The sequence below is a fragment of the Gouania willdenowi genome, chromosome 22 (genome assembly GCF_900634775.1).
Source record: "Gouania willdenowi chromosome 22, fGouWil2.1, whole genome shotgun sequence".
Taxonomy (NCBI): Eukaryota; Metazoa; Chordata; class Actinopteri; order Blenniiformes; family Gobiesocidae; genus Gouania; species Gouania willdenowi.
The window spans coordinates 21,139,221-21,158,843 of record NC_041065.1 but is presented as its reverse complement, the minus strand read 5'-3'; the positions used below and the strand labels follow the sequence as shown (position 1 = coordinate 21,158,843).

The window sequence follows — 19,623 nt, the reverse complement described above, 5'->3', positions numbered from 1 at the left end:
TTGATGCATTTCAGTGTTTAAACTGAGAAGAGACTGAATTTCTGACCCCTCTTTAGTCTAAATCTTGCTACGGTGTGTTGTTCACCCTAAACCCTCACCCTCTCACTGTATAGGTTACATTTTAACAGGGCACTGGAGCTTTAAATGCCTCTTTGACCCTTCGGGCACCCGGTTAATAAACACACACGTCAGCACAGCGCCTCCAGTCCGGGTTTCGGTCTTTAGGGCTGAGCAGGAAGTGGCTGGCTGTGGACCCTGGACGAGAAAAGGCAGCCGAGGAGGGGAAAGGGGGCTTTAAAATGGACTTAGTGGCAGATTTGGGCTCTAGCAGACCGTATCGGGCACCGGGTGAACCGACTCACCAGTAAGTATTTGCGTTTCCTCATGTGTTTGGGTTTTTTTAGGGGGTTCTGCCACTGCGCAGGGCGTAAGCGGGTGCTGCCTCCTCCTCACGCCTGGGAAGGAGTCGCTCGGTGCGGGTAAGCAGGCGAAGCCTTCCCGCTGCTGGTGTTCGGACCTCCGGCGGAGGAGGAGGAGGGCAGGATGAAAACGGGTGTGCGAGAGCGTCTGGTACACATTGTGGTGCACGAATGTCAAAATAAACGTTTGTTTGTGAGCTGCGGGAGGCGGCCGTCCTGGTTTTTCCATTGTGTGCTTGGCTGGAGCCTGAAGTGGGCGTCGCTCCAGGACAGACGGGGCTGACTGACTGCGGTGTCCGCTGCCCGCTTCCCTCTCACAGGACTGCAGCACTCCCGCAGCCCCACGGATAAGGAAATAAAGAAGCCTGAGATAACGGGGGAAATGCTGTGTTGTGCTTGTGCACTGGTTACCGGGCGGGTGTTGCACCGGGCGCTGCAGAGCTTGTCAGTGAACGTCACACGGCTAATTATAAGCAATGCGTGCAGCCAGGATCCTGCAGAGGGACGTCTAAACTGCCTAATGCATAGAACCACCCCCACATTAACCATTGCGGGTTCTATCTTCTATCCATCATTTCTATTTCACATCCTGCTGCACAGATCATTTAATAAACTATTTTTATAGCTTTATTTATATATCTGCATGTATTGTCCATTTATTAGTTGCAATTTTGTATATTTTGTATCATGCGGATTTATTTTGAAACCCTCAGGGGATTTCTATAGTTTGCTCACCCGATGTCATGTCCTGAAAAAAATCGGGTGTAACCCATTAAAATGAAGATTTTGACTGAAGGATCCATCGACAAATCACAATGCACGCAGAAGTTGGGTGGGCGGGGCATGTGCATTGCTGTAGGGCAGTCAGAGAGAGAGAGAGGTCTAATATGTGATCATTGAATTGTAGACTGTTAAATGTAGGTAAGAGAGTCACATGTTGTTGTTTGTTTACATGCATACAAGACATCACAACTTATTTAATCAGACGTCATAAATACCTAAGCATTCATACTATAATGCACAACAAAGACAACAATAATGATGCATGTTGCTGGACAGCAAAAACAAGATGCACATGTTTACCTTTGCAGAGATATTAGGAAAAATAAACCATTAAATACTTTCCTCCAGCAAATGGTATCCCTGCTGCACCGGCTGTACATCATCTGACAAACTTATTCTTACATAAAATAACATTTGCTTTCTGAAAAAAACAATTGCAACATTAATTTGCCCAAGTTTGTACTTCTAGTCAAAATTAGACAAAGCATGGAATGCATCAACAATATCCAACAATAAGTTAATGATACTTAAATGTCCTGTAATTTATTTATTTTTGACCAATTTTTATTTAATTTATTTTATTATTTTGTGGAATAATTTGAGAAAAATGGCAGGATTTTTGTTCTTTCAACTATTTACAACTGAATTATTTGGTAATTTGCTCAATAATTCATGTTTTCTCTCATTTTCACTTTCGTGTCAAAGTGCCCTTGGGCCTTGAGTTTGACACTTTTGATTTAAACTCTATTTAGGAACTTTATAATCAAGCATTTCATGAGGTTTTCATTTCTGACCATGACTTATTTGATGGTGACAGTGTCTCCTTTTCTCCCGCAGCCAGCCTCAGAGGTGGTTCAACACGGCCGACATCACAGTTTCCCATCAGAGCAACCTGCTGAAGCAGCTCAACCAGCAGCGCAGACAGGAGCTGTTCTGTGACTGCAGTGTTCTAGTGGAAGGTCAGCTCTTCAGAGCACACCGCAATGTGTTGTTTGCCAGCAGCGGATACTTCCGTATGCTGCTCTCACAGGGGCCCGAAGGGTTACTGGACTCCGTTAACGCCACTTTTGATGTCTTCAGCCCAGAGACTTTCACCGTCATCCTGGATTTCATCTACTCAGGCCAGTTGGACCTCTCCAGTCACAATGTCATTGAAGTCATGTCTGCTGCCAGCTATTTGCAGATGAACAATGTCATCAACTATTGCAAGAACTTCATTAAGTCTTCATTGGACATCAGCCTCAAAGATGAAGACACGGAGCGCTGCCTCAGCCTATCAGAGACGTGCAGCTTCACCAGCGGGATTGGAGAGGAGTCGTCGGAGCAGCAGCAGCAGGGTCCCTGCTCCGTCAGCCCCCCACCCGCACTCTGGACCCGTGACCACTCCAGATCCCAGACTGGCTATATTGGGAAAGACCAAGACACGGATGCTTCAAACCTAGCTTTGAAAACATCCCCAAGCAGCAATGCCAATGAACTTTATGCTGAGGTGGACGACGTGCAGGACTCACATGACCCTCCCTACACGGTGCCCAGGTCGGAGCGCCGGCGTGGTAAGGGGGCGCCCAAGAGAAAAACCCCCAACAGCAGCAGTTGTCCTGGCCAGCAGGAGGACTTAGATATTCAGGAAGCGAGGGCAATAAAGGCTGAAAAGGCAGATGAGCTGTACGCCACCCTGCCACCGATCATGGGCATGGTTGGACACTTTAATAAAGGTGTGTCGGCCTGGAAGAAACACTCAGATTTTTACTTTAGAAAGTGGTAAAAATACTGAAGATAACAATCACCCCCAAACCAAGCAATGCGCTGTATTACAGCCAATGTTCTATCTTAATTAAATCCACAATGGCTATACATGGTAAATCACAGAATCTAATGCTGAGTCTTTAGTTAGAAGCAGAAGTATTTGTTTAAATAGCAAACTTCAGCACTTTTTAACATTGGAATGTATTAGGTAAAGGAAAATGCCATTAGCCAAGTAGAGTCAACAAATCAAAGATGAACAAACTTTGATTTTACTAAACTATTCTCAGGAATAGACTCTTAACAATTACCAAATTCCCATTTCCTCCAATCTCTAAGGAGGTTTCAGAAAGACTGATTTGCAGAGAAGTCAGTTTTTTTGTTGTGGTTCTACAAATAAATTCAGATCGAACAGGCTTTGACTTATATTGCTAGTAACTCTTTACTAGCAATATAATATTACATTATTATCCCCCGCCTCAAATGTGGAAGGGGGATATAGGTTTGAGCTCTGTCCGTCCGTCCGTGCGTCCCTCTTTCCGAGTTAAAGGGGACAGCTTTTCTCTGAAACTCTTTAAGATAGGATAACCACATTTGGTGTGTGGCTTCAGGGTATCAATACCTTGATGGAGTTCCAAAATGAGAAGTGCACAATTATTTCTTCTGGACTTATTGCCCTTGTGCCCTTCTGTTTACTCTGTTCAAGGTATCTTCAAAGAAAACAGCTTTTCTTAGAAACCGTTTAAGATAGTTAGTAATTTTATATTCTGATGTGATAATATGTTCTTATGTATACATCGAAGTTAGATTTAGGACATTTAGGAAAAGTTTGTGAGTTATAATGAGAACCAATCTGGCGGGGGATGTTGGTGACTGTCTTCTTGTTTTGTCATCATTATAACATGACGCCTGTCATTAGTATGATTAAGGTATCATGAAGGCTGTCATTAAGTGTCGTTCATTACCCTAACCCTTCCTGACCCTAGCCCCTAACCCTATCTAACTGCACGAGATCTATCCACCTAACCCAAAAAATGCCAACATAGCTCCAAAGGTGTAATAATTTATCAAACTACACCTAATGACAGCCTTCATGACACCTTATGCATGCTAATTACAGATAATGACAGCGTAATGTCAGCCTTAGGTATGTTACGGCAGAATTTGCGGTTGACCTCATTTGGAGACATGATTTATTGCTCTGGTTGAGTGATGGAATCCAGGCGAAGCATTGATGATTTTATAAAAAAGGTTTATTATAAAACTAAGTAAAAAAGTACAAAGATGGAACAAAGTGGAACAAAAATTAGTGACCGTCCGGGCGGACGTCCGATGATCGAGAGAGACACAATTCTGACACATCACGTATATCCCTGCTCAGTCCCCCCTCCCTCCTACCCCCCCGGGAGATAAGGACAGAGTGGAGGAGGTGAGGGGAGAGAGAAGGAAAAGACATTTTCTTCTTGGGTCAAACAGCCTGTTCCCTGGTATCTGCCGATTGTCATGGAGACGGAGGTGTGTGCGTTTATGTGTTTGTGTGTGTGAATGGATGTGTATGGGGTGTGTATGTGTGAGTATGTGAGTGTGTGTAAGCATGTGAGTGCGCACACAGAGTGCCTATGCGTCCTTGTGCGATTATTGTTTTGGGGAGATATCATGTGCTTTGGAAAGGGTGGCCTGACCCAGAGCTGGAAGCAAAGATGAAGACATGAGAATAACACAATGGAAAGTTACAACCCAAGGCTTAAGGATTAAAATATATGAGTAAATATATTATTAAGCATAACTAATAATTTGGCCACAACAGGTATAAAACTCCATGTAAAGTGCTACCAAATTGCTTCATAAAGGCCCTTAACAAACATTCCTTCCTTTCCTTTGATGCAGACTCACACCCCATCATGCGCTTTAAATGTCCCTTTTGTGCACACACGGTGAAGAGGAAGGCTGATCTGAAGCGTCACCTGCGCTGTCACACTGGGGAGAGGCCGTTCCCTTGTCAGGCCTGCAACAAGCGCTTCACACGCCTGGAACATCTGCGCAGCCATTATGAGACGGTGAGTCAACTTATCAATATAAACAGAATTTGATATAAAATAAAAATAAAAAATCTGGTTACTTACTGTGTTCTTCTGCAGATCCATCAAGCCAGTAAGCTGGTGTGCAGGAAATGTAAGTGTCAGGTGACAGAGGAGACCGGGCACGTTGTGTGCGAGGGCACGAGACGCTACCGCATGTGCACAGCATGCGTCCAGGAGGTGGGCTGCAACAACCTCCCCATGGAGAGCCTGGAGGGCAGCAACGAGGAGCCGGCTCTGCTGCTGGGTGTGGACGGGGAGGAGGAGGGGGACCCCAAACGGGGCTGGATGATGACCGACGATGACGACCTGGCCGAGGACTCGGGCGCAGACCTCATCATCCAGCAGGTGGACGACAGCGACGATGAGCTGCAGTGAAACAGGACCAAAAGTGTGCATGTCATCGTGCACGTTACAACATGCACGCTTCAGCATTTCTCTGTTAAAGCCATGAAAAGGACTTAATGCATAAAACATGGGATCCTATATGTTCAATACAAATCATATATCAATTATTAGCTTCATACAACTATTTAGTTTTTGTTTTAAGGAAAGTTTTTCACATTTGTGAACAATGGGAAGATTTTTGATGGAAGGATGAAAAAGGAGAAGTATGCAGAACATGTATATTCAGTGTCTCCTTTATCAGTGTTATCATTTGAGCACAAGGGACGATATATTAAAGATTGTGTAAACAGTGACGCAACAGCTTTATTCAATGCATAAGGATTCAGAGTAGACTTTCTTCCAATACATGCACTGTAACGCAAACACTTATAATTTATTATTGTTGTTTTTTGTTTTTTTACACAATAAAGTTATTTTTATACAATAAGATGTTTTTTTAATTGATTTTTCAAAATATGTTTTAACGCACATTTTTTGTGAGTTTTACAATAGGAATGGTTCAAAAAGTTTCTCAATGAATGATTTCTCTGAAGCGATACAATGTGAATGCATCCGATTTCCTCCACCTTGGGAACATTATTGTCACCACCATTGTGGTGCAGTCCACACTCAAGGTCAATGGCAATATTTATTCCATATAGCCATCTCAGATTTACTCATCAAAAACCACTGATGTGGTTATTTTTGCTTGAATAATTTATCCAGGAGACTTCGTAGAATTTCTGTATAGTGTATACATTGCACTTCCTAATTGGAAAGTTTCCTGGCAAAATTTTAACCAAATGAGTGCTATATAGAGAAAAACATTCGTGTCAGCAGTGGGATTGAAACCCACGCCTCCAGGGGAGACTGCGACCTGAACGCAGCGCCTTAGACCGCTCGGCCATCCTAACATGGAAAGCTGTGAGCATACCCCAAGTGCAGAATCTGCCCCCACTGTACGGAGACGGTAATGATAATTTGATAAAAAATTATTCATTTATTGTTAATTAAAAATGTATGACAGTATTTTTTTTTAAAAAAGAATCATCATCCATCATCCTGTGTTGTATGAATAACTGTGTATTCTTCATCAATAAACAAATAGCAATAAGCTGCCAAATACATTTTAATGAAATAACGTATGACAATACTTGTAAACTTAATTATGAACTGTCTGTATGGCATGCGATTTGAGCATAAAATAGATAGTAGTAACATAAATAGTTTTTAGGGTCTTATGATCACATTATCTCAGAAAAAAAAAAAAAAAAAATTAAATTTTTATGCCTTACTATAGCCTTATTTCTGAAATTGGGGTGTTTTTCACATTTTCTAATTTTTCATGCCAAACTGCATTTTTATCCAAGTTTAAGTGTGCTCATCATTTTTGAACTAGTTTTTAGGGTCTTATGATCACCTTAACTCAGAAAATAATAAAAAAAAACATTTTCAATTTTTATGCCTTACTATAGCCTGACTTCTGAAATTGGGGTGTTTTTCACATTTTGTAATTTTTCATGCCTTACTGTATTTTTATCCTAGCATTATCATGCTCATCATATTTAAAATAGTATTTAGGGTCTTATGATAGCCTAATCTCAGAAAAAAAGAAATCTAAATATTTTCAATTTTTATGCCTTACTTTAGCCTTACTTTTGAAATTTGGGTGTTTTTCACAATTTCAAATTTTTCATGCCTTACTATATTTTTATCCAAGTTTAAGTGTGCTCAACATAATTGAACTAGCATTTTGGGTCTTATGACAGCCTTATCTCAGAAAAAAAAAAATCGAAATATTTTCAATTTTTATGCCTTACTATAGCCTTACCTCTGAAAATTTGGGTGTTTTTCACATTTTCTCATATTTCATGCCGAACTGCATTTTTATCCAAGTTTAGGTGTGCTCATTATTTGAACTAGTTTTTAGGGTCTTATGATCACCTTATCTCAAAAAAAAAAAAAAAAAAAAAAAAATTCAATTTTTATGCCTTACTATAGCCTTATTTCTGAAATTGGGGTGTTTTTCACATTTTCTAATTTTTCAAGCCTTACTGTATTTTTATCCAAGTTTAAGTGTGCTCAACATATTTGAACTAGCATTTAGGGTCTTATGATAGCCTTATCTCAGAAAAAAAAATCGAAATATTTTCAAATTTTATGCCTTACCTCTGAAATTTGGGTGTTTTTCACATTTTGTAATTTTTCATGCCAAACTGCATTTTTATCCAAGTTTAAGTGTGCTCAACATATTTGAACTAGTATTTAGGGTCTTATGATAGCCTTATCTCAGAAAAAAAAAAAATCAATGTTTTTTTAATTTTTATGCCTTACTATAGCCTTACCTCTGAAATTTGGGTGTTTTTCACATTTTGTAATTTTTCATGCCAAACTGCATTTTTATCCAACTTTAAGTGTGCTCAACATATTTGAACTAGTATTTAGGGTCTTATGATAGCCTTATCTCAGAAAAAAAAAAAAAAAAAAAAATTCAATTTTTATGCCTTGTTTCTGAAATTGGGGTGTTTTTCACCTTTTCTAATTTTTCATGCCTTACTGTATTTTTATCCAAGTTTAGGTGTGCTCATCATATTTGAACTAGTTTTTAGGGTCTTATGATCACCTTATCTCAGAAAAAAAAAAAAAAAAAAATTCTATTTTTATGCCTTACTATAGCCTTATTTCTGAAATTTGGGTGTTTTTCACATTTTGTAATTTTTCATGCCAAACTGCATTTTTATCCAAGTTTAAGTGTGCTCAATATATTTGAACTAGCATTTAGGGTCTTATGATAGCCTTATCTCAGAAAAAAAAAAATCGAAATATTTTCAATTTTTATGCCTTACTATAGCCTTACCTCTGAAATTTGGGTGTTTTTCACATTTTGTAATTTTTCATGCCAAACTGCATTTTTATCCAAGTTTAAGTGTGCTAAACATATTTGAACTAGCATTTAGGGTCTTATGATAGCCTTATCTCAGAAAAAAAAAATCGAAATATTTTCAAATTTTATGCCTTACTATAGCCTTACCTCTGAAATTTGGGTGTTTTTCACATTTTCTCATATTTCATGCCGAACTGCATTTTTATCCAAGTTTAGTTGTGCTCATCATATTTGAACTAGTTTTTAGGGTCTTATGATCACCTTACCTCAGAAAAAAAATAAAAAATAAATAAATAATTTTTATTTACTTACTTCTAGTTCAAATATTTTGAGCACACCTAAATTTGGATAAAAATACAGTAAGGCATGAAAAATTAGAAAATGTGAAAAACACCCCAATTCCAGAAGTGACATCTATTTTATGCTCAAATCGCGTGCCATACAGACAGTTCATAATCAAGTTTACAAGTATTGCCATATGTTATTTCATTAAAATGTATTTGGCAGCTTATTGCTATTTGTTCATTAATGAAGAATACACAATTATTCATACAATACAGGATGATGGAATATGATTCTTTTTTTTTAAAAAAAATACTGTCATACATTTTTAATTAACAATAAATTAATAATTTTTTTATCAAATTACCATTACCTTCGCCGTACTGTCGGGGCAGATTCCACTCTTGGGGTATGCTCACATGTTTCTGTGTCAGGATGGCCGAGCGGTCTAAGGCGCTGCGTTCAGGTCGCAGTCTCCCCTGGAGGCGTGGGTTCGAATCCCACTTCTGACATAAACATTTTCTATATAGAGCACTAAAAAGGTAAGTAAATAATTATCGAAAATATCTTGAAAGTCAAAAAATATGCAGAAATGGGATTAATGTAGCAAAAATACATACAAGCATAAATATCCAAATTAAGATTTGCTCATCATATTTGAACTAGTTTTTAGGGTCCTATGATAGCCTTAACTCGGGAAAAAAAAAAATCGAAATATTTTCAATTTTTATGCCTTGCCTGAAATTTGGGTGTTTTTCGCATTTTGTAATTTTTCATGCCTTACTGTATTTTTATCCTAGCCTTATCATGCTCATCATATTTAAAATAGTATTTAGGGTCTTATGATAGCCTAATCTCAGAAAAAAGAAATCAAAATATTTTCAATTTTTATGCCTTACCTCTGAAATTTGGGTGTTTTTCACAATTTCTAATTTTTCATGCCTTATGATATTTTTATCCAAGTCTAAGTGTGCTCAACATATTTGAACTAGCATTTAGGGTCTTATGATAGCCTTATCTCAGAAAAAAAAAAAAAAAAAAAAAAAAAAATTTTATGCCTTACTTATAGCCTTATTTCTGAAATTTGGGTGTTTTTCACATTTTCTCATATTTCATGCCGAACTGCATTTTTATCCAAGTTTAAGTGTGCTCAACATATTTGAACTAGTTTTTAGGGTCTTATGATCATCTTATCTCAGAAAAAAAACATCGAAATATTTTCAATTTTTATGCCTTACCTCTGAAATTTGGGTGTTTTTCACATTTTGTAATTTTTCAAGCCAAACTGCATTTTTATCCAAGTTTAAGTGTGCTCATCATATTTGAACTAGTTTTTAGGGTCTTATGATCACCTTATCTCAGAAAAAAAAAAAAAAAAAAATTCAATTTTTATGCCTTACTGTAGCCTTACTTCTGAAATTTGGGTGTTTTTCACAATTTCTAATTTTTCATGCCTTATGATATTTTTATCCAAGTTTAAGTGTGCTCAAAATAATTGAACTAGTTTTTAGGGTCTTATGATAGCCTTATCTCAGAAAAAAAAAAAAAATTAATTAATTAATTTTTATGCCTTACAATAGCCTTACTTCTAGTTCAAATATTTTGTTCATTAATGAAGAATACACAGTTATTCATACAATACAGGATGATGGAATATGATTCTTTTTTTTAAAAAAAATACTGTCATACATTTTTAATTAACAATAAATTAATAATTCTTTATCAAATTAGCATTACCTTCTCCGTACTGTGGGGGCAGATTCCGCTCTTGGGGTATGCTCGCAGCTTTCTGTGTCAGGATGGCCGAGCGGTCTAAGGCGCTGCGTTCAGGTCTCCCCTGGAGGCGTGGGTTCGAATCCCACTTCTGACATATACATTTTCTATATAGAGCACTAAAAAGGTAAGTAAATAATTATTGAAAATATCTTGAAAGTCAAAAAATATGCAGAAATGGGATTAATGTAGCAAAAATACATACTAGCATAAATATCCAAATTTAGATGTGCTCATCATATTTGAACTAGTTTTTAGGGTCTTATGGTAGCCTTAACTCGAAAAAAAAAAAATCGAAATATTTTCAATTTTTATGCCTTGCCTGAAATTTGGGTTGTTTTTCGCATTTTGTAATTTTTCATGCCTTACTGTATTTTTATCCAAGCCTTCTCATGCTCATCATATTTAAAATAGTATTTAGGGTCTTATGATAGCCTAATCTCAGAAAAAAAAATCGAAATATTTTCAAATTTTATGCCTTACCTCTGAAATTTGGGTGTTTTTCACATTTTCTAATTTTTCATGCCTTACTGTATTTTTATCCAAATTTAGGTGTGCTCAAAATATTTGAACTACTTTTTAGGGTCTTATGATAGCCTTAGCTCAGAAAAAAAAAAAAAAAAATCTATTTTTATGCCTTACTATAGCCTTATTTCTGAAATTTGGGTGTTTTTCACAATTTCTAATTTTTCATGCCTTATGATATTTTTATCCAAGTTTAAGTGTGCTCAACATATTTGAACTAGCATTTAGGGTCTTATGATGGCCTTATCTCAGAAAAAAAAAAAATCATTTTTTTAAAAAATTTTATGCCTTACTATAGCCTTACTTCTGAAATTTGGGTGTTTTTCACATTTTCTCATTTTTCATGCCTAACTGCATTTTTATCCAAGTTTAAGTGTGCTCAACATATTTGAACTAGTTTTTTAGGGTCTTATGATCATCTTATCTCAGAAAAAAAAATCGAAATATTTTCAATTTTTATGCCTTACCTCTGAAATTTGGGTGTTTTTCACATTTTGTAATTTTTCAAGCCAAACTGCTTTTTTATCCAAGTTTAAGTGTGCTCATCATATTTGAACTAGTTTTTAGGGTCTTATGATCACCTTATCTCAGAAAAAAAAAAAAAAAAAAATTCAATTTTTATGCCTTACTATAGCCTTACTTCTGAATTTGGGGTGTTTTTCACATTTTGTAATTTTTCATGCCTTACTGCATTTTTATCCAAGTTTAGGTGTGCTCATCATATTTGAACTAGTTTTTAGGGTCTTATGATCACTTTATCTCAGAAAAAAAAAAAAAAAAAAAATTGAATTTTTTTATGCCTTACTATAGCCTTATTTCTGAAATTGGGGTGTTTTTCACCTATTCTAATTTTTCATGCCTTACTGTATTTTTATCCAAGTTTAGGTGTGCTCATCATTATTGAACTAGTTTTTGGGTCTTATGATAGCCTTATCTCAGAAAAAAAAACAAAAAACAAATCTATTTTTATGCCTTACTGTAGCCTTACTTCTGAAATTTGGGTGTTTTTTCACAATTTCTAATTTTTCATGCCTATGATATTTTTATCCAAGTTAAGTGTGCTCAAAATAATTGAACTAGTTTTTTAGGGTCTTATGATAGCCTTATCTCAGAAAAAAAAAAAAAATTAATTAATTAATTTTTATTGCCTTACAATAGCCTTACTTCTAGTTCAAATATTTTGTTCATTAATGAAGAATACACAGTTATTCATACAATACAGGATGATGGAATATGATTCTTTTTTTTTAAAAAAATACTGTCATACATTTTTAATTAACAATAAATTAATAATTCTTTATCAAATTAGCATTACCTTCTCCGTACTGTGGGGGCAGATTCCGCTCTTGGGGTATGCTCGCAGCTTTCTGTGTCAGGATGGCCGAGCGGTCTAAGGCGCTGCGTTCAGGTCGCAGTCTCCCCTGGAGGCGTGGGTTCGAATCCCACTTCTGACATATACATTTTCTATATAGAGCACTAAAAAGGTAAGTAAATAATTATTGAAAATATCTTGAAAGTCAAAAAATATGCAGAAATGGGATTAATGTAGCAAAATACATACTAGCATAAATATCCAAATTTAGATGTGCTCATCATATTTGAACTAGTTTTTAGGGTCTTATGGTAGCCTTAACTCGAAAAAAAAAAAAATCGAAATATTTTCAATTTTTATGCCTTGCCTGAAATTTGGGTGTTTTTCGCATTTTGTAATTTTTCATGCCTTACTGTATTTTTATCCAAGCCTTCTCATGCTCATCATATTTAAAATAGTATTTAGGGTCTTATGATAGCCTAATCTCAGAAAAAAAAATCGAAATATTTTCAAATTTTATGCCTTACCTCTGAAATTTGGGTGTTTTTCACATTTTCTAATTTTTCATGCCTTACTGTATTTTTATCCAAATTTAGGTGTGCTCAAAATATTTGAACTACTTTTTAGGGTCTTATGATAGCCTTAGCTCAGAAAAAAAAAAAAAAAAAAATCTATTTTTATGCCTTACTATAGCCTTATTCTGAAATTTGGGTGTTTTTTCACAATTTCTAATTTTTCATGCCTTATGATATTTTTATCCAAGTTTAAGTGTGCTCAACATATTTGAACTAGCATTTAGGGTCTTATGATAGACTTATCTCAGAAAAAAAAAAAAAAAAAAAAAAAATTTTTATGCCTTACTTATAGCCTTATTTCTGAAATTTGGGTGTTTTTCACATTTTCTCATATTCATGCCGAACTGCATTTTTATCCCAAGTTTAAGTGTGCTCAACATATTTGAACTAGTTTTTAGGGTCTTATGATCATCTTATCTCAGAAAAAAAAAATCGAAATATTTTCAATTTTTATGCCTTACCTCTGAAATTTGGGTGTTTTTCACATTTTGTAATTTTTCAAGCCAAACTGCTTTTTTATCCAAGTTTTAAGTGTGCTCATCATATTTGAACTAGTTTTTAGGGTCTTATGATCACCTTATCTCAGAAAAAAAAAAAAAAAAAAATGTCAATTTTATATGCCTTACTATAGCCTTACTTCTCTGAATTTGGGGTGTTTTTCACATTTTGTAATTTTTCATGCCTTACTGCATTTTTATCCAAGTTTAGGTGTGCTCATCATATTTGAACTAGTTTTAGGGTCTTATGAATCACTTTATCTCAGAAAAAAAAAAAAAAAAAAATTCAATTTTTATTGCCTTACTATAGCCTTATTTCTGAAATTGGGGTGTTTTTCACCTATTCTAATTTTTCATGCCTTACTGTATTTTTATCCAAGTTAGGTGTGCTCATCATATTTGAACTAGTTTTAGGGTCTTATGATCACTTATCTCAGAAAAAAAAAAAAAAAAAATTCAATTTTTATGCCTTTATATAGCCTTATTTCTGAAATTGGGGTGTTTTTCACCTATTCTAATTTTTCATGCCTTACTGTATTTTTATCCAAGTTTAGGTGTGCTCATCATATCTGAACTAGTTTTTGGGTCCTTATGATAGCCTTATCTCAGAAAAAAAAACAAAAAACAAATCTATTTTTATGCCTTACTGTAGCCTTACTTCTGAAATTTGGGTGTTGTTTCACAATTTCTAATTTTTCATGCCTTATGATATTTTTATCCAAGTTTAAGTGTGCTCAACATAATTGAACTAGTTTTTAGGGTCTTATGATAGCCTTACTCTCAGAAAAAAAAAAAAAAATTAATTAATTAATTTTTATGCCTTACAATAGCCTTACTTCTAGTTCACATATTTTGTTCATTAATGAAGAATACACAGTTATTCATACAATACAGGATGATGGAATATGATTCTTTTTTTAAAAAAAATACTGTCATACATTTTTAATTAACAATAAATTAATAATTCTTTATCAATTAGCATTACCTTCCTCCGTACTGTGGGGGCAGATTCCGCTCTTGGGGTATGCTCGCAGCTTTCTGTGTCAGGATGGCCGAGCGGTTCTAAGGCGCTGCGTTCAGGTCGCAGTCTCCCCTGGAGGCGTGGGTTCGAATCCCACTTCTGACATATACATTTTCTATATAGAGCACTAAAAAGGTAAGTAATAATTATCGAAAATATCTTGAAAGTCAAAAAATATGCAGAAATGGGATTAATGTAGCAAAATACATACTAGCATAAATATCCAAATTTAGATGTGCTCATCATATTTGAACTAGTTTTTAGGGTCTTATGGTAGCCTTAACTCGAAAAAAAAAAAAATCGAAATATTTTCAATTTTTATGCCTTGCCTGAAATTTGGGTGTTTTTTCGCATTTGTAATTTTTCATGCCTTACTGTATTTTTATCCAAGCCTTCCTCATGCTCATCATATTTAAAATAGTATTAGGGTCTTATGATAGCCTAATCTCAGAAAAAAAAATCGAAATATTTTAAATTTTATGCCTTACCTCTGAAATTTGGGTGTTTTTCACATTTTTCTAATTTTTCATGCCTTACTGTATTTTTATCCAAATTTAGGTGTGCTCAAAATATTGGAACTACTTTTTAGGGGTCTTATGATAGCCTTAGCTCAGAAAAAAAAAAAAAAAAAAATTCAATTTTTATGCCTTACTATAGCCTTACTTCTGAATTTGGGGGTATTTTTCACATTTTGTAATTTTTCATGCCTTACTGCATTTTTATCCAAGTTAGGTGTGCTCATCATATTTGAACTAGTTTTTAGGGTCTTATGATCACTTTATCTCAGAAAAAAAAAAAAAAAAAAAATTCAATTTTTATGCCTTTTATGCCTGAAATTGGGGTGTTTTTCACCTATTTCTAATTTTTCATGCCTTACTGTATTTTTATCCAAGTTAGGTGTGCTCATCATTATTGAACTAGTTTTTGGGTCTTATGATAGCCTTATCTCAGAAAAAAAAACACAAAAAACAAATCTATTTTTTATGCCTTACTGTAGCCTTACTTCTGAAATTTGGGGTGTTTTTCACAATTTCTAATTTTCATGCCTTATGATATTTTATCCAAGTTTAAGTGTGCTCAACATAATTGAACTAGTTTTTAGGGTCTTATGATAGCCTTATCTCAGAAAAAAAAAAAAAATTAATTAATTAATTTGTATTGCCTTACAATAGCCTTACTTCTAGTTCAAATATTTTGTTCATTAATGAAGAATACACAGTTATTCATACAATACAGGATGATGGAATATGATTCTTTTTTAAAAAAAAAATACTGTCATACATTTTTAATTAACAATAAATTAATAAGTCTTTATCAAATTAGCATTACCTTCTCCGTACTGTGGGGGCAGATTCCGCTCTTGGGGTATGCTCGCAGCTTTCTGTGTCAGGATGGCCGAGCAGTCCTAAGGCGCTGCATTCAGGTCGCAGTCTCCCCTGGAGGCGTGGGTTCAAATCCCACTTCTGACATATACATTTCTATATAGAGCACTAAAAGGTAAGTAAATAATTATCGAAAATATCTTGAAAGTCAAAAAATATGCAGAGAATGGGATTAATGTAGCATAAATACATACTAGCATAACAATCCAAATTTAGATGTGCTCATCATATTGACACTAGTTTTTAGGGTCTTATGGTAGCCTTAACTCGAAAAAAAAAAAAAAAAATCGAAATATTTTCAATTTTTATGCCTTGCCTGAAATTTGGGTGTTTTTCGCATTTTGTAATTTTTTCATGCCTTACTGTATTTTTTATCCAAGCCTTCTCATGCTCATCATATTTAAAATAGTATTTTAGGGTCTTATGATAGCCTAATCTCAGAAAAAAAAATCGAAATAATTTTCAAATTTTATGCCTTACTATAGCCTTACCTCTGAAATTTGGGTGTTTTCACAATTTCTAATTTTTTCATGCCTTATGTATATATTTTATCCAAGTTTAAGTGTGCTCAAAATATTTGAACTACTTTTTAGGGTCTTATGATAGCCTTAGCTCAGAAAAAAAAAAAAAAAAAAATCTATTTTTATGCCTTACTATAGCCTTATTTCTGAAATTGGGTGTTTTCACAATTTCTAATTTTTCATGCCTTATGATATTTTTATCAAGTTTAAGTGTGCTCAACATATTTGAACTAGCATTTAGGGTCTTATGATAGACTTATCTCAAAAAAAAAAAAAAAAAAAAAAAAAATTTTTATGCCTTACTTATAGCCGTATTTCTGAAATTTGGGTGTTTTTTCACATTTTCTCATATTTCATGCCGAACTGCATTTTTTATCCAAGTTTAAGTGTGCTCAACATATTTGAACTAGTTTTTAGGGTCTTTATGGTGCCTTATAACTCGAAAAAAAAAAAAATCGAAATATTTTCAATTTTTATGCCTTTGCCTGAAATTTGGGGTGTTTTTCGCATTTTGTAATTTTTCATGCCTTACCTGTATTTTTATCCAAGCCTTCTCATGCTCATCATATTTAAAATAGTATTTAGGGTCTTATGATAGCCTAATCTCAGAAAAAAAAATCGAAATATTTTCAAATTTTATGCCTTACCTATAGCCTTACCTCTGAAATTTGGGTGTTTTTCATATTTTCTAATTTTTCATGCCTTACTGTATTTTTATCCAAATTAGGTGTGCTCAAAATATTGAACTACTTTTTTAGGGTCTTATGATAGCCTTAGCTCAGAAAAAAAAAAAAAAAAAAATCTATTTTTTATGCCTTATTTCTGAAATTTGGGTGTTTTCACAATTTCTAATTTTTCATGCCTTATGATATTTTATCCAAGTTTAAGTGTGCTCACATATTTGAACTAGCATTTAGGGTCTTATGATAGACTTATCTCAGAAAAAAAAAAAAAAAAAAAAAAAAATTTTTATGCCTTACTTATAGCCTATTCTGAAATTTGGGTGTTTTTCACATTTTCTCACATTTTCATGCCGAACTGCATTTTTAATCCAAGTTTAAGTGTGCTCAACATATTTGAACTAGCATTAGGGTCTTATGATAGCCTTATCTCAGAAAAAAAAAATCGAAATATTTTCAATTTTTTTGCCTTACCTCTGAAATTTGGGTGTTTTTCACATTTTGTAATTTTTCATGCCAAACTGCATTTTTATCCAAGTTTAAGTGTGCTCAACATATTTGAACTAGTATTTAGGGTCTTATGATAGCCTTATCTCAGAAAAAAAAATCGAAATATTTTCAAATTTTATGCCTTACTATAGCCTTACCTCTGAAATTTGGGTGTTTTCACATTTTCTCATTTTTCATGCCTAACTGCATTTTTATTCAAGTTTAAGTGTGCTCATCATATTTGAACTAGTTTTTAGGGTCTTATGATAGCCTTATCTCAGAAAAAAAAAATCGAAATATTTTCAAATTTTATGCCTTACCTCTGAAATTTGGGTTGTTTTTCACATTTTGTAATTTTTCAAGCCAAACTGCAATTTTTATTCAAGTTTAAGTGTGCTCATCATATTTGAACTAGTTTTTAGGGTCTTATGATCACCTTATCTCAGAAAATAAAAAAAATAAAAAATAAATTTTTTTTAATGCCTTACTATAGCCTTATTTCTGAAATTGGGGGTGTTTTTCACATTTTCTAATTTTTCATGCCTTACTGTATTTTATCCAAGTTTAAGTGTGCTCAACATATTTGAACTAGCATTTAGGGTCTTATGATAGCCTTATCTCAGAAAAAAAAAATCGAAATATTTTCAATTTTTTTGCCTTACCTCTGAAATTTGGGTGTTTTCACATTTTGTAATTTTTCATGCCAAACTTGCATTTTTATCCAAGTTTAAGTGTGCTCAACATATTTGAACTAGCATTTAAGGTCTTATGATAGCCTTATCTCAGAAAAAAAAGAAATCGAAATATTTTCAATTTTTTTGCCTTACCTCTGAAATTTGGGTGTTTTTCACATTTTCTCATATTTCATGCCAAACTGCATTTTTATCCAAGTTTAAGTGTGCTCAACATATTTGAACTAGCATTTAAGGTCTTATGATAGCCTTATCTCAGAAAAAAAAAATCGAAATATTTTCAAATTTTATGCCTTACCTCTGAAATTGGGTGTTTTTTCACATTTTGTAATTTTTCAAGCCAACTGCATTTTTATCCAAGTTTAAGTGTGCTCATCATATTTGAACTAGTTTTTTAGGGTCTTATGATCACCTTATCTCAGAAAATAAAAAAATAAAAAATAAATTTTTTTAGTGCCTTACTATAGCCTTATTTCTGAAATTGGGTGTTTTTCACATTTTCTAATTTTTCATGCTCTTACTGTATTTTTATCACAGCCTCTCATGCTCATCATATTTAAAATAGTTATTTAGGGTCTTTATGATAGCCTAATCTCAGAAAAAAAATCGAAATATTTTCAAATTTATGCCTACTATAGCCTACCTCTGAAATTTGGGTGTTTTTCACCATTTTTCTAATTTTTCATGCCTTACTGTATTTTTATCCAAATTTAGGTGTGCTCAAAATATTTGAACTACTTTTTAGGGTCTTATGATAGCCTTAGCTCCAGAAAAAAAAAAAAAAACTAAATCTATTTTTATGCCTTATTTCTGAAATTTGGGTTGTTTTTCACAATTTCTAATTTTTCATGCCTTATGATATTTTTAATCCAGGTTTAAGTGTGCTTCAACATATTTGAACTAGCATTTAGGGTCTTATGATAGACTTATCTCAGAAAAAAAAAAAAAAAAAAAAAAAATTTTTATGCCTTACTTATAGCCTTATTTCTGAAATTTGGGTGGTTTTTTTCACCATTTTCTCATATTTCATGCCGAACTGCATTTTTATCCAAGTTTAAGTGTGCCAACATATTTGAACTAGCATTTAGGGTCTTATGATAGCCTTATCTCAGAAAAAAAAAAAAATCGAAATATTTTCAATTTTTTTGCCTTACCTCTGAAATTTGGGTGGTTTTTCACATTTTGTAATTTTTCATGCCAAACTGCATTTTATCCAAGTTTAAGTGTGCCTCAACATATTTGAACTAGTATTTAGGGTCTTATGATGGCCTTATCTCAGCAAAAAAAAATCGAAATATTTTCAATTTTATGCCTTACTATAGCCTTACCTCTGAAATTTGGGTGTTTTTCACATTTCTCATATTTCATGCCGTAACTGCATTTTTTTATCCAAGTTTAGGTGTGCTCATCATATTTGAACTAGTTTTTAGGGTCTTATGATCACTTTATCTCAGAAAAAAAAAAAAAAAAAAATTAAATTTTTATGCCTTACTATAGCCTTATTTCTGAAATTGGGGTGTTTTTCACCTATTCTAATTTTTCATGCCCTTACTGTATTTTTATCCAAGTTTAGGTGTGCT

General features: G+C 33.9%; 1 protein-coding gene, 1 long non-coding RNA gene and 5 other non-coding genes across 7 annotated transcripts; 6 read left to right on the top strand and 1 right to left on the bottom strand.

Moving 5' to 3' along the window:
• The first annotated feature begins 176 nt into the window (after nucleotides 1-176).
• Nucleotides 177-5,768, top strand: zbtb8a (zinc finger and BTB domain containing 8A). The gene is made up of 4 exons (XM_028438489.1): nucleotides 177-364; nucleotides 2,040-2,917; nucleotides 4,833-5,002; nucleotides 5,084-5,768. The coding sequence occupies exons 1-4, from the start codon at nucleotides 300-302 to the stop codon at nucleotides 5,399-5,401; spliced, it is 1,431 nt and encodes a 476-aa protein (XP_028294290.1). The 5' UTR covers nucleotides 177-299; the 3' UTR covers nucleotides 5,402-5,768.
• Nucleotides 4,181-12,348, bottom strand: LOC114456609 (uncharacterized). Its single transcript, XR_003672854.1, has 4 exons — nucleotides 12,190-12,348; nucleotides 10,314-10,468; nucleotides 5,069-5,392; nucleotides 4,181-4,981 (listed from the first exon to the last, which is right to left on the bottom strand). It is a non-coding gene; the product is annotated as an uncharacterized LOC114456609 (long non-coding RNA).
• Nucleotides 9,006-9,088, top strand: trnal-cag (transfer RNA leucine (anticodon CAG)). The gene has a single exon. It is a non-coding gene; the product is annotated as a tRNA-Leu (tRNA).
• trnal-cag (transfer RNA leucine (anticodon CAG)) lies at nucleotides 10,370-10,446 on the top strand. Its single transcript has one exon. It is a non-coding gene; the product is annotated as a tRNA-Leu (tRNA).
• trnal-cag (transfer RNA leucine (anticodon CAG)) lies at nucleotides 12,246-12,328 on the top strand. Its single transcript has one exon. It is a non-coding gene; the product is annotated as a tRNA-Leu (tRNA).
• Nucleotides 12,349-14,300: 1,952 nt separating the features above from the next.
• On the top strand, nucleotides 14,301-14,384 carry trnal-cag (transfer RNA leucine (anticodon CAG)). Its single transcript has one exon. It is a non-coding gene; the product is annotated as a tRNA-Leu (tRNA).
• A 1,280-nt stretch (nucleotides 14,385-15,664) lies between these two features.
• Nucleotides 15,665-15,748, top strand: trnal-cag (transfer RNA leucine (anticodon CAG)). The gene has a single exon. It is a non-coding gene; the product is annotated as a tRNA-Leu (tRNA).
• Nucleotides 15,749-19,623: the final 3,875 nt, after the last annotated feature.